At 45.2% G+C, this 15,217-nt stretch overlaps 1 protein-coding gene across 5 annotated transcripts in view; it reads right to left on the reverse strand.

Annotated features, from left to right (window-relative positions):
* Positions 1-2,557: 2,557 nt before the first annotated feature.
* Positions 2,558-15,217, reverse strand: part of AGAP1 (ArfGAP with GTPase domain, ankyrin repeat and PH domain 1) — a 290,576-nt gene continuing 277,916 nt past the window's right edge. For all 5 annotated transcript variants that reach the window (XM_010713236.4, XM_085228640.1, XM_085228638.1 and 2 more), the window contains 2 exons: positions 10,461-10,716; positions 2,558-10,113 (listed from right to left, as the gene is read on the reverse strand). In XM_010713236.4, the coding sequence (XP_010711538.1) occupies positions 9,910-10,113; positions 10,461-10,716 (460 nt within the window). In that variant the 3' untranslated portion in view covers positions 2,558-9,909. The remainder of the gene's footprint in view (positions 10,114-10,460; positions 10,717-15,217) is intronic.

Raw genomic sequence — 15,217 nt, forward strand, 5'->3', positions numbered from 1 at the left:
ACTCAGAGGGCGGTGAGGCCCCAGCACTGCTGCCCAGAGAGCTGTGGGTTACCCTGAAGGTGCCCAAGGCTATGGATAGGGCCCTGGGCAGCCTGAGCTGGTGGGGGGCAACAGCTAAAGGAAAGTACCTCACGGTGAGAATCTCTGATTGATTTGAGGCTTCTCTACCTGATTTTACGTGACTACAAGGGCTGCTCTGGAAGTAGTGCCTCCTGTTTTGTGGTGTCAGCCCACAGTGTCAGAGGTGGATGCTGGTTGTACAGCAGTAGAGGCTGAACCCTCCCATTGTATCCCATTATGTTTTGTTGCCGTGTGACCGATGGCAGCAGAGGCTGACAGAATGGCACCTGACATGGAAATGCACGGGAAGCGAAGGTGTGTCACTGAATTCCTCCATGCAGAAAAAAATGGCACCTGCTGACCACCAATGCTTGACGGAGACCAAGGAGTGGATGCTGACATGGTGAGGCGGTGGGTGGTGCGTGGCCAAAAATGAGTAAGAAACAGCACAACAGACAAGGGGATGGTTTTAAATGAGAGCTAACAGCATGCAGTACCTCCAGTGTAGGAGTCTTTGGGCTCCGGAGCAGGTTTCTTGAACGATTGCTCCCAGGATCCATCAAAGCAAAGCCTTTGTAGGCATGGGTGGAAACACACAGCAAGGCCTTATGGCAGTCTGGTCCCCACAGTAATTACTGCTTTGTTCTTTAAAAAAAAAAAAGAGAGAGAGAAAAAAAAGAAGAAAAAAAAAAAGGGGGGTCCCCCTGCTCCTATTATTGGAGGCAATAGCTTTCTTTCAAAATCTCTTTCCGACCTCTGTTGCCTTCTAGTAGAATATTTCCTTTTCTTCCCAGGCATCTGTGAATGCCACCAGCTGAGAGTGTTCCAGGGGTGCGTGGGGGTGGGTTTGGGGTAGGTGAGAAATGAAATGAAAGAGCTGTAATGCTGCTCAGCCCCTTCCCCCACACACCTCCCAGTGCCTGCATCTCCCGTGGGCAGCCGGGTCCCAGGAGGTGCTTAGCAGGAACAGGCAGCCATGCCCATCACCAAATGAAACACTGCACCCCTTACAAGGGGAGGACTGGTGATGGCTGAGAGAAGTGGTTCCACAGCTTTACACACTGAGGAATCCAAAACAAGCGCTCGCGTTCCAAGTCCCCATTGAAAGGTAGAACAGAAAAAGCACCTACCTCCTGCTTGGGTGATTTGACACATGATGGGGTTAAACATGGTGGAAAACCTTGCAAGAACAAAGCGGTATAGCTGCTGCGTGACAGAACAGTGATGTAGACCCAAAATACACAGAAAAAAGAGGAAAAAAAAAAAAATAACCCACAAGCCATCCTGCTGTTTTTCATCCCACCACTGCTGGTGCAGCCTCTTATGAGCACTGAGAATTAAAAAGCAAGAAGGAGGAAACTTCACCAAACCCTAATTAGACCCCACGTGTTGGTCATTGGACTAGGAAAAGGTCATAGAATCATAAAACCATTCACCTTGCCCAACCCCAACCCACCCCACCATGCCCACATCCCTCAGTGCCGCATCCCCAGTGTTATGGAACACCTCCAGGAACGGTGATTCCACCACTCCATGGGCAGCTGTGCCACTGCAGCACTGCTCCTCCTGAGATTTCCCCTAATATCCAACCTGAAATGTTCCCCATCTGCTCCTCTCCACGGTTTATTCCATAGCTGCCACATCCCCCTTTTCACATCTCATCTACAAGGAATTTCCCTGCTCCTCCAACCTCATTCCTGAACATCCCTAACTTCTTCACGGCATCCTCACGGATCTTCAACTTCTCCATTTTTCTTCAGCCCCATTGCATGTGAAGCCACCTCTTTTATCCCATTAACGGGCTGAAGAACAAAAGACTGAATGTTACCCGCTATTCCCTCTGTCCCAGAGCAGCTCTGGTCACAGCCTTCTTGCACAAGGGCTCTTATAGTGCACCCCTTCGGGTCTGTTGAGATTCCCTGTATCTTCTCACATGGTGCATAGGCAAAGATCTTTGCAAATGTAAATAAAAGTCAACCGGTTGCCCTTCACTCGGCGCTCACAGAATCGTAATGGAGAGTCGTGATTTTCCCTCAAAGAAGTGATTAGACCATACCATACCATGACCTTAAAGATGCTTTATTATTCTTATTTTAAATGATCATTTCAACCAATTTAGCAGATACAGATGTAACCGTTACTGGCCTAATTCCTTGGATCTCCTCCAGAGGCTCTTAAAGCCGAGGTGCAACGTTTACTGCTCTCCCCTCCTCGGGGAGAAGGGCTGTTTTTAATGAAAGCCCACGTATTTTTGCTGGGAGATCTGTCACTTAGTTCATAAGCGCTTTCAGAACTCTTAGATATACACCATTACAGTCCGGTGACTTATTGCTTTTTAATTTATCAATTTGCACCATTCCCAGCTCTTCTGACATCCCAGGTCTCGGATCATACTTCATCTTTATTGCTGGTGAGGAGTGACAGTATCTCATCATTAATACTGGTGGAGCAGGGCTGGGGCAGGTGTCCCTCAATAACACCGCAAAGAACAGAGCTGTGACGAACAAGTTTTCTTGTCTTTATTAGAAAGAGACTATACAGTATAGCAGTCTCCCTCTGTGGTACTTTACAACTTGTTTTTTTTCCTTTTTTAATTGTTTTTTTTTTTTTTTGTTTAATTCGGAATACTGTACAGCTGACACAAAAATCTCAATGCGAAGAGAGAGGAAAGGGAAACATAATACAAACTGGCATACGTAATCAAAACAAAATCATATGAAACAACAAGCAAAGTGAAATGTTTATCAATCGTTTTAATTACAGTACAAACAATATAAATAAAGCATCGAGTCATTGTAAAACAAACTTGCTGAATGAGGTAATATAAAAACAACAACAAAAGACGTATTTTTTAATAATTTCCACACTGTCTCGTCATCATTTATACATTACTATTTACAGAAACAGAAAAAAAAAAAAACCAAAACCCAACCCAAACAAACCTTGCTCTAAAGCCTGCCATGTGCTAGGTATCTCTGCCTCTACCCCAAACACAGTTCTCAGGTGACCCTACTCACCTGGGTGCTCTTCCTCCCTGTCCTAACCAGAAACACAAGCATCACAAAGCAAAAAGAACGCAACGACACGGGGCTGAGCACCCCTGAACACCAAGTCCGGCCTTTTGCATCAGTCATGGGTGTAAGGGGACACAGGGAGAAATGGGACACACGTCCTGGTGGTGATGGCTGACACGGAGGTGCTGGTGGGGCTGACACCCAACCATGACCTTTGCGCATCCGAGCCTCTCCCAGTCAGCCCTGGATTTGATAATGCCCGTAAGGATGTGCTGAACCCCAGCCCAAGCTTCCCACCAGTATGAGCATAACTGAAAGCAAGAGTAGAGATGCTGTGAGAACAAAGGCCTCCCTGCGCTGTCGGTACACGAGGCCTTAGCACACGTCAGCTGATGGTTATGGCTCCCTCAAAGCACCATGTTAGAGTTCAATGGCCACAGACACCTGGGTAAGGATGAGGAGGTGCCCTGCTCCTCACCAACATCTCACCACGTCTCCCTCCCCCATAATGCTGTAGGTGCAGGAAGGACCCACAACACCATTGGATCGGGTGCAGGAGGGCAGCCCCTGGGCCCATGCTTAAATTCAGCCACAAATTTGAGCAAATTTTTAAAAAAGATAGGGCCTCTGGGAAGCAAGTCTTCTGTCCTTATCCCCATCCATGTCTCCTCCCCCTGTGCCTACAGGCTGCTGGGCTGCAGTTCCCATCGCAGGCAAAGTGGCCAGTTCAGTCCCAGTTTCAGAATTCGAGTTGTTGCCATCTGAATGAGCTCAATTTTTGCTCTGAGCCAGGTATCTTTGTGAACTCCAAGCTTTCCAGAGCCAGCTCCTGCATCTCTCTGCCCTGTGTGGCACTGTGCAGCCCTCCTGCACTCCTGAAAATGGCTGGCCTGAGCCAAACTGGGAAATGTGCCTGTTTATAAACATCAAACTGAAAACCTGGCTCCAGCTTCGGGCTGTGACTGATGTGTAAATGTGTGCGTGGACACTTAGAGGATGGCTGATAGAGGTATGTTGAGCACATATGTGTATACAGAAACACACACACACGAATGCAAAGCACTTTTAGTTAATCTGGTTAGTGACATCCATGCAATACGCTGCTTTACCTTAGGACTTCACTGCACTTGATGACCAACTCAGCTCAGTCACTGAGCTTCTAGATGTGGGAACTACTTGACAAACTGCACCCAGAGCCTTCCTCAGTACTGCCTGGGCTTGGGGCTTGCCTTCAGCCCAGCATCACTCCCTTCAACTGGCAATCAGAGACCAGGGAAGCGCTTCCAGCTTCTTACGAGGCACTGGGGCTGCTCTGAGCTTCCCACTCAGTTGCCCTCACACTATTTAGCTACCCTAACAACAGGCAGAGGGAGGTGGGAAGGACAGAAGGATGAGTTCTCAGAAGCAAAACACACTGATCAGTTCTGTAGAACGTGGCACACACAAAAGAGCGGATGGTGCATTCAACTGCCAGCAAGCAACACGGTCATCCCAAAGGCATGCCATTAGACCTTGATAAGCCCCCCACCCCCCTTCACGCTTTGTACATAACACACAGGTAAACATTACTAGCTCCAAAGCATCGCAAAATAGGCAACTCTTAGGACTGGAAGCAAATACACGCCCCGAAGTTCATGGCCAAGAGAAAGCTGAAGCATTGCACATCAGCAGGACCGACCGCTACTGCCTGAATATGCTACAGGGATTGGAGAGAGGAGAAATGCATGAAGATGAAAAGATTTTTCCTCCCTCTGCCCCTAAGAAACGTCCCCCAAGCACTCAGGGAACAAGAGCAAACCGTGGGAGTTTATTCAGCCTGAAATGAAACGCAGGGACCAAAATCACCAAAAGCATGAGTAGTGGTTTGGGGCTGAGGGTGGCACTGAAGAAAAGCCATCTCGTTTTCAGAGATCATGCAACCCTTCCCTCAAAATGAGACCTACTGACAGCTCTGAAAATCTCAGCCAAAACTCTCCTACCCCGTTTAAAATGTGAGACTTATTCAGCCAACTCAAGGGAACCATTATGAGATGAAATCACCAAATATTCACTTTAAAAACTGGCCCAAGATAAAAAAAGCAAACAAAAACTAGAACAGATTTACCTACCTACAGCTTTGGATAGTTTGCTCTATTCCATACTTATTCAAACAGGAGATGTCCTTCTAATAAAATCATTAAAACCACTGTTGGTTTTGGTAACTTAGAAGTCAAAATTCTTTGCAGAACCTTTTAATCTGCGGTATTGAGTTTGCAATGCAGCAAACACAAGAATAGCCAAAAAAGTCCTACAAGAAATTTTACCTACGAATCGGCTGAAATGGAAGATGTTCAACAGAGGATCCACGACTAACAGACAGAGATCTCCCATGTGCTAACAGCTGTAGCAGGGGGAAACAAACAGTCCTGACGATGAAATGGGAATGGGCAAGTCCTCATGCATCCAGACCAAGTGCCCCACGTTTGGTCCCCAGCACTCTCCTTCTTCCCCTTGGGTAACTCCAAGTACAACCAACACCCGTTCCCTGTTAAGGTGCAAACACGGCTCCCCGAGACATTTGTGAAGGGCCCTAAGGAACCCTCTGTGAAATCTGTGCTTGTCTCCACTATTACTACTTTACACTAGAAACTACAAATTACTTCATTTTTCCCGATCTCCATACAAATATAAAAGATGAAGCTATCTGAAAACCGTATCATCTAATTATACTACATTACAGTGCTGGAGATCATTGCTAAGAATGCATCTGCACTCACACCTCTATTCCCTTCTTTACATTACACAGCTTCTTCTTGCCAGGGGAAATCTCCAAGTGCAGCTAAAGCTCCGTGCACTAACACACATAATTTAAGGAAATGGGGAAAGACAGCAGAGTAAACAATATTCATGTTTACACGGTTATTATACACTACACCCAAGTAGAAATGCTTACAAACCCTCTCTTCCTTTCAACTAGCTCTTTTGGTCTTCTCAGCTTGGGGTATACCAAGATTCTCCAGAAATAGCTTTCCTTCTGCTCCCTTTTAGCAATGAAACCAGAAATCTGGCAATGGGAGCCCTCGGCCAAATCTCTGAATGGGCAAGACTGTATCTTCCCAAGAAAATGGAGAGGAATAAGTAAACCCTACTGAACTCCCGGCAGGTGAAGGTTCAGTTGCCAGATTCAACGCGTTCGGCTCACCTCTGCTCTTCAACAGCAATTAGCCCGATGTAAATAGAAGAAAAGTGCTGACGTTAATAGCAAACACTTCCATCTAGTGTTTTAGTCACGGTGGATAAAGTGCAGAGGAAGTGGGATTTAAAAGGATCTGGGATCACAAAAAGGGTTCAGTGGGGCGCTCGGTGAGAAACACGGCCACAATCTCAATTCCCTCAGATAACGCTAACAGATTTAGTCAATGCATTTCTGCTGGGATTTCTTATTGACTGGATTTCAATTTGTTTTTAATTCGCCCATCATGTGCTCGAAAGGGCGTAAGCAGTCTGACAAGTGGGTTCCGTAAAAGCAACAAGAGGGGGGCTTGAAGGCAAAACGAAGACCTGAAAATGAACAGGTTAGAAGACAGAACAACTCCTGCAGGTTCTCAAAGCCTCTGTATGTACTGCCTGTCTCTGCACCTGGATGGCTTCAAGAACACCCTCTGCAAAGCACAAACGCATCCGCCTGGAAAGAGCACGGAGTCCCGAAACCTCATGGCAAGAAGCCAAGGACAGCGGGGCTCGGCTGATGGAGTTCTTCCCTGGGGAAGCCAAGCACAGCCTATGAGAGCACTGCTTTGACATCATCACTGCCAATGCTGATACGTCCGAGAGAAAGCTATGTTTAGGTTAAAAGCAACTGTGTCACGGCTTAGTTAAAGTATGAGGTTATTAGTTGGCTAGGCTTGATACATCATTTTTCCTATAATACAGTGGAAGTTCCTCTCCTAAAAAAATTCTGTTTTCCAAGGTTCACCTGCAGAATTCTTCTAATGAAAGGAGCGTACAATTCTTCTACCTGAAGCCTGCATGACAGCTTGGCTGCTGTCCTTGTTTCTCACATCTTACACTCATAAAGGTGGCCTGAAGAGAACACTTCACCTATGTACAGAAAATATTTTCAATTAGGAAAAAAATAAGCTCTGAAATGGAAGAAGCATTGAGAACTTAACCGCGGCAAATTTGCCTACAACGTATTTGAAACATTGGACTTGATTTTCCAAGAGAAACATGCTGGGTGTTCCCAGGGGAACAGCAGGCAGCCTGCACCTCTGGGAACATGTGCTGCACTTCCCCAATTCACACCGTGCCCCCTGGAACGGGTGGAAAGCTTGTGAGCACCAAGACATGGGGGCTTGCAGCATCCTGCTCAGCTGAACCTTCAATGGGCCGTCCTATCACCGAGGGACCACCCATCACTATCAGAGCTGCATGGGAATGATGGAGAAATAGCAATTATCCCTCAAAAGTTAAAAAAATAAAATAAAATCCTAGCATGAACAGAATCAGATGTAGCATTAATCTGATGCAGCCAGTCTAGGCTGGATGGAGAAAGACCCCCCGATGGTCAGAGGTCAGTACAGTATCAAAGTACGGAATGACAACAGCACAGAACAGGGAAAGCCAGTCAGTATTCTCAAGCTTTCACCTCTGGGCTTGCTTTTCCTCTGTGACTTTATGATTTTATACCCAACCTGTAATTTTCTCTTTCTTTCTTCCTTAAGATACCCAGAATAATTTTTTTCCTTCTCATTTTGTGTCGACCTATATTTTGTTTAGCAATTGCTATCGTCCTCCCATTCGTATATTAAATGAAATACAGAGCCCCAAGGAAGAACAACACTGAAGGCTTGGGAAATACATAAGGAGCAGGTAGATTTCCAAATTACTATGCTGTGTGCACCTCACTGACTTCACATAATTGCTCCTTTGCCATCTAATTCAGTTGAGTTTTCAACTTTCTCTGTGATATACCCTTCCCCCATCTCCACATTGCCATATGCCACTTAAAAATTACTTTTCAGTCCGCCAAAAAAACGTACAGCCTGCTTCCCTGTGCCAGAAACCTGGTTTTGAAGCAAATGGCACAAGCCAGGATCTGTCTGGTAATACAAACAATAATAATAATAAAACAATAAAAATCAAGTCAAGTATTAAAACTTGGAACTCAAATGAACTGCCCAGGCTACAACAAGCCCTTTTTCTCCCAGAAAGCAGCCAGGTTCAGAGTTAGGGCAGTCATGCCCTGCCCGCCTCGGTGAAGGCTATCAATCCTGAAACTAATCCTGTCTGATCTGCACACATCCAGACTATGGCTTTTCGTCTTGGCTTGTGAAAGCGTCGTGACTTCTGAAGTAAAATATATTTACAGTGCTGAGAAACAGCCTCTTTTCCTTTCTAAACGGTCACATACACACACACATATATATATACATACATACATATATATATATATATATATATATATATATATATATATACTTTTTTCATGCCAAGCGTGCCATAATCTCATTCTGATATGTTCCTCAAGGGCTTGCAATGGAAATAGAGTTCACTGCTGGGGATATTTTCAACATACAGTGATCTGGAATCCACAGATCCTAACTAGTTGCACATTATTTAGTTCACATCCATTACAGTTTATAAATTAACAGAGGTGTCATTTTCTGTACAAAAAAAATCAATGCATATTTATGATTTTTTTATTCAAATAGATTTTACATACATATAATCTAAAGACACAATACAAAATCTGTATAAGTTAGGCAATGCATCACAGGAGTGACCAAAAACTCAACACGTTTACCTTGGCAAAATGACAGAACGTATTTCTGCTGGCTGGAAAAATATTAGCCTTTAATGCATTTATTAATTTTACTAAATGTACTTGAAATGCTTTTCCTTAGCAGTATTCATTATTCCTTTTTGTGTTTCATAGTTACTCTTATTTATTTTTTCCATTTTGTTTTTACACCAAGGAGACTGCAGTCAAATAACACTCAGCAACTCATTTCCTCTCTTTGGACTGAAAAATTAAACAGATACTAAATTATGACAGTGAATTTAGAAAGGAGGGCTCCAAGGGCTCGAAAGAACATGTCTGAGATAATATGATGCTTCTAAGAATATTGCAATCACATCCAAGCAATCACCGAAGCGTGCCATGTAACTACCTCCTCAGCTAATATGCTTTTTTCTCCGTGATGACTAATCATGTTCTATTAAACAGCGGTAATGCTGGAAGAACTCAACTATACAAGTGTAATGAAGCCAGTATTCTCCCTGGACAGATTAGCTACAACTGATTTGACACATACCATCATAGGAGCTTCAAACCTGACAAACTCTGTGCTTGCTTCTGATTTATGCCGTCAAGCTCTTCAGAGAAGAGAATGAAATCCAGCCGTTCCGTTTGGTAGAGGTGAAATGTACTGATGTGCTTAACTGTCAGTTATGGAAAGTTACCATTTCTTCTTTCTTCTCCTCTCGCTCCCGCTCTCACCTCCCTCCACCCCTGCCTTCTGCACTTGTAGAGCCTGTGCCCAGGGACAACTGTCCCCATGGTCCCGTGCCACGCGCCGTGTCCTACAGAACCCACGCGCTCTCGCACGCTTCTGCTGTCCTGTTTCCATCGTTCGAGAGCTGTCACTGAAACAACTGCTTTCTCTGCAGCCCCTTTTGCTCCTTCTCATCCCCTCGTGCTATCCAGATGTGCTGTTTCTGGATGGGACAGGGATGCACCGAAGGGTAAAGGGAAAAGGGAAGTTATTGGACTCACAGAGCAGAGCCGTGATGGGAATGGAGGAATATGAGGCCGCGGATGTAATTCAGGTCAGCGAATACACGAGTGAGCTCCTCAGATGATGGTGGGCATCCTTCCACTGCTGTTGTTCCTGTTGTTGTTCTTCCTGGACAGATTTGGAGTGGCCATGAGGACGAAGCGCTCGTCGGGGCAGCCGTACTGGAGGAGAACGTCAATGCACTCCTGGCTCGAAGCCTGCCTGGCGTAGGCCAATGCGGTGTTCCCATGGGCATCGCGTGCCATCACGTCAACGCCGTACTGGAGAAAGAAGAGATGCCACCTGAAGCTCTGGTGCAGACAGAGAGTTACAACAGAGGGAGCGAGCTCAGGCCAGGAAGGCTGGAGCTGAGCTGAGGTTGGTGAAAGGGAGGGGAGAGAGAGGGAAGTGAGCAGAACGTTGGTGACTTACACACAGAAAGGTTTCTACGGGGAGTGTCTTATAGCTCGAACAAAATTAGTCACCGAGGTATTTCAAATGGCACTTCCAATAGGTGCTAAGGAAATCTCTCCTTCCTCAGTCTGTTGTTTACTTTCTACCAATGGCAACAGACGGAAGGGGGGGTAATTTACCATCTTTACAGAGCGTGCGATGAGCAAGCACTCACCCAGATCAGAAGCTGCACCAACACCACGTTTCCCTTCCTGCAGGCCAGATGCAGGGCCGTGCGCCCATCGCCGTCTCCGCAGGTCTCATTCACCTCCTCCCGTGTGCCGTGGGCCAGGAGCAAGATGACCGTGCGCAGATCTTCTTCGGCTGTAGCCCTCAGGAGGTGTTGGCCAAGAGAAAGTTCCAGGCACTGCAGCGGGGCAAGGAAGAGCTTCTGCTCGTATTTTGCACGTATCCAGCGCTCTTTTTCCTCCCTAGAGAAGCCAAAGAGAATACGTCACTCCAGCCTGGTTTTGCTGCCTACCAGCATGCTAGCAAATAGCAATCAACAGAAAGAAAGAAAGAAAACAAATCAGGCAGATGGTGTCCACGTTAGAGTTAAGGTGTGCAGCAAAACACAGTACAGAGAATGTACAAAATGTCCGTGTTTGAAACCTGAAGTGACCAGCATGGCACTGACAGCTCTCAGCCACCCCTCCTGCACCTGGGCTTGCATTTCAAACAGCAGAGCAACCCCTGCAAGGCACAGCCTTGCTTGCAGAGGTGCCTCCTCTTTCAAAAACCGAGTCGTGTTTCCAATGCAAAAGACATATGGAGGATTCTTCTGTTTGTTTTTCCAAAATGCAAACTATCAGAACAGTACTTTGAAGCGCCATTTCCTCCTGAAACGTCAAATAACTATCAAAAGCTTTCTGGATGCTATTATGTTACAGGATAACGAGGACTACAAACAACTGCCTCCACTCCCCGTTTCAAAAATTAACATACAATTATATGATCTAAGAGATCTAGTCCTAGACAAAGCCCCATTTGAAGGTACCTGGGGTAATCTGTGCAGCCTGTGAAAACCATATACATCATCTAGCAAGGCAACTCGTTACTGGTGACATATTTTTTCCTCCGGAGCACAAAAGGAAAAGCTCTGTTTACGCCTTTCAGCACTGTTTACACTACTCCCAGTAATCTAGTGTCAGGTTAGCCCTAATCTGTTTTTAAATACTTATGTAAACAGATCCTTCCAACAGCAAATCTGGATTAGTTTTGCATCATTTCCTGGTACATGCGGAGTGACCTTACTGTGACCTCTCTGGATGCTCTCATGCAGAGCTTCCCAAAGCATGCTCTTCTCTGCACCAATGACAATCCACCCTACAGACAGGTACAGGTTTTTTCAGAGAAAAAGTGCAAACAGATAATTAACACAAAAAGCGCTGTGCTTAAATTAAACCTTTGAATGACTCCTGCAAGCTAAAAGGCACACACACAAAAGAAAACATTTAGGAGACCGCAAATTAACCTTTGATGGCAGGATCTGATAAACAGGATCAGTTCAGGTACTCAAGATGGAGAGGGGAAAGAAATCGACTTCTGTTACCACTGTGATCCTTAACTCCTCTGTTAGCTGTGTTGTTTTAAGGTAAAAATACAGTGGCAGCGCTTTGAGGAGGTTGAAGTGACACACATACAGTTATTTACAATAAAATGTGCACTCCTGCAGCATCACAACACCTCTAGGACCAGTATCCAGCTAGTGTTTAATAAAATTCTTGTCAATTTTTTAAGTATGTACTGAGGTATTGAGAGTGTAACCAACACACCCACTCCACATTTAAACACGCCAGACTGAAAAATGAAGCGACTGAGTCAGCCCTGTTTCACACCAGTGGCACACGTCCAGGCTTATTTCTCATATGGGGAGAAATTTCTCATATGGGGATTTATTTCTCATATGCCCACAGACCCAAAAGGCAGAATATACTTCATTTTCTGCCTGCATCGTAACTACCACAATCTTTTTAGTGCTGTTGAGTCTGCAAACAAACCCCCCCCCCATCTTCACAGACCACCTCTGAGCAACTTTAGCCTCCAGATGCCGTATGACCATGGCTGGAAGAGAAGTCCCTTCTGTTTAAACTCAAACTGTGTGACACCAGCCTCCCACCTCTAATCACTATTCATCACAAACTATTCATCATAAACTAGTCTGTGGAAACAGAGATTTCAGGTGGAGCTTTTAGAGTTTTAGGCTGTTGTTTTACAAATTTGTTGCAGCACACCTGCCCTGTGCTGCATGGGAGCAGTGCAAAAGCAAGCCAGACCAAGTGATGGGAGAGCATCCCCCAGACTCCAGTGCTGTGGTGGGAACACAGCGAACACTACCAACAAAAGCCGAGATGTTTTAAAAGTCTCAGACATTTGGGGGCAGCATGTCACTGACATTGTCTATGGAATGAGATTAAGATCCTGTTCAACTGTTCAAACTGGGTACAAGGAAAGATATGTTGTTTGGATTTTCTCACAGATAATTACACTTAATGACAAGGGTAGGAGGAGGAGCATGCTTGCCCATACCTCGTGGGCTGGTACAACAGAAATTTAGAAGGACCATTTCTGAAACATATTCTAGAAAGCCAACATCCACAGACCTCCTCTCTGCATTCCTGGCACAAACCATTTCATTTCAAATGACAAGGGGACTTTCTAGGACAACAGCTTCAGCTCCACTGCATGCATCCATCTTAGAACCTGACAATACAACATAAATGCACTCTGATGCCACAGTCACACTTCTGGGGTCCACAGCCCGCCTTGGTTGAGGTTTCATATCCCCATAGGAAGGCCAGTCCAAGAGCAGAGTTGTCAGCAGTAGATCACTTGGCCTCATTCCAGTCCCCTGGAGGACCACCGTTCACATCCCCTGTTAGCTAATGAGCTAAAAAATGAATTATTGGAGCGGTCAGCAATAAGAAGGAAGAGGAGGCACAGTGTTTCGCTTCAGCCAGCACTGACATACCTTTAAATAAATCAACTGAATAAGAGTACAAGGAAATGAGAGGAAGAGCAACTAATCAGAAGATACTGAACCAATCTCTAAAAATAAAGGGAATGTACAATTAAACACCTGCTAGTAAATATTTCTCTCATTTTCCTCCTTTTCTTGTAATTCTGGTAACTTCCACTCTAAACAACACCCTCAAAAATACAGTTTCAGTTCTAGTTGTCTTCACGTGACATCTGTAAGCCAGAACAAGACTACTCTGCTTACTTATTGAGCTACTAAAATTCAGCAGAATCCCTTTTTCAAGATCAGATTAAAGTCAAATTATAGAAAGAAGAATGAAAGTAAGATCTGGCTTTGTTTGAGCTTTATCTCTCTGAAGCTGTCCATTCAAACTCAGACTTCTGAGAAAAGCTTAAAAACTTTCTGGCTATACAAGGGCCAAAAACAACAGGGTAAGATTGCAAAATATTCTGTAGGAAAGGGATATAACCCACTAAGCTCTGGCCTAAAACCATCACTGAGCTCTGCAAGTCTCCATCACTGGTACGAATAATGAAAACCCTGATAGAGCAGTGATACTGTACATAGGTAAGAGTTATTAGAAACAGATGAAAATTTCACTTCTCAGTTTATTTTCATCTCATTAGGTGCTTGCTTCTCAAGATAATGTCCAATTATTTAAATTACTCTGCCAGCCACATCACATCATTATTATCTTGAAACATAAATACTGGGCACTGTGAGGGGGAGGGTTAACTAGGTAGCATGAGAGAACATAAAAAGCAGATTTGCTTAGAGCACAGTTTCCTTTCAGACCTACTTTTAACTCTTTGCTTGTGAGCTTGCACCAGAGATGCTCATTTAGGAGCTTGGCCCTGTGCAGCTCAGTCCTTTCCAGAGCGGTGCCTGGCTCACCCATCTTGATGAAAACTGTTAAATATTTTCTTCTCTCTTACTAAAAAGAACTGTTCTGCAACAGAGCAGGCCTCTAACTGTTCTCTCTACTGCCATTCACCCAAACGTCTGTGCCGTGTGGGTGCCATGCTCGTGTGCTGCCATTTCTGGATGCTTACTCAAGTGCAACATTTAATGCGGCAATAACCTGGCCGACTCAGCAGGAGAACTGCCAGATTTTCTCTGCTGTTGGACAGCTGACAAAGTTAATGTGTCTGTTCCAACAAAATGAAGTAAATCTAACTCCCATAGCTCCTGAACTCTGGGAGCGTCCCAGAATATGTCATTAGCTTTGTGGTCCAGCATGCAAGAAGCATACATCACCTAATGACCGATGCAGCCCTGCTGTCAGGGCTGGGTGGCTGATCGTGCCAGGGCTTGTCATTTAAGGAAAACCCTTTGCAATGACCCCACAGATGTCTGATAAACAGCGTCACTTTGGTAAGAGTTGGCGATGCCGCGCTGTGATGGGTAAAAGGGAAGCGAAACGTTGTGAGGGAAAGAACTGAAAAGTTTGGGAAGGTTCATGATGCTTTTAATTGCAACTTGCAAAGAGAAGAGGGGAGATGAAGAGAAGGCAGGAAGAAAGGGCTAGCAGCAAGGAATTTCCAAAGTGTCTTCCTGTCCCAGGCAAAGCAGGAACTGGGAGGAGAGGCATGGAAGAGGAGTTGGGAACAATATGCTGAGAAAACACAGGGGCTTCCTCTCTCTGCAGGAGAAGACCCCACTCTATTGCAAAGTGAGTGCTTAGCAGTTGACTGCTTCCTAGCATGCATGCCTTCTCTCCCAGGCTGCGTTGCTAAGGGGGAAGGCACACGGGCCCACGAGGGATATGTAGGGCACTGGCAAACAAGAGGGCTCCAGACAGCAAACAAAGACCGATGGCTATTTATTCCTTAATTACAGAAAGCTTTCAAGAAGCAGGCCACTGTAAATCCCGCGTACCGAGAGAAGGAGGCAGAGAACCAAGATTTATGTGCACCGGGGCAAAGAGGAAATAAATATCTCTCTGGCTCCTG

This window comes from Meleagris gallopavo, chromosome 7, assembly GCF_905368555.1.
Source record: "Meleagris gallopavo chromosome 7, MGAL_WU_HG_1.1, whole genome shotgun sequence".
In the NCBI taxonomy this organism is placed as follows: Eukaryota; Metazoa; Chordata; class Aves; order Galliformes; family Phasianidae; genus Meleagris; species Meleagris gallopavo.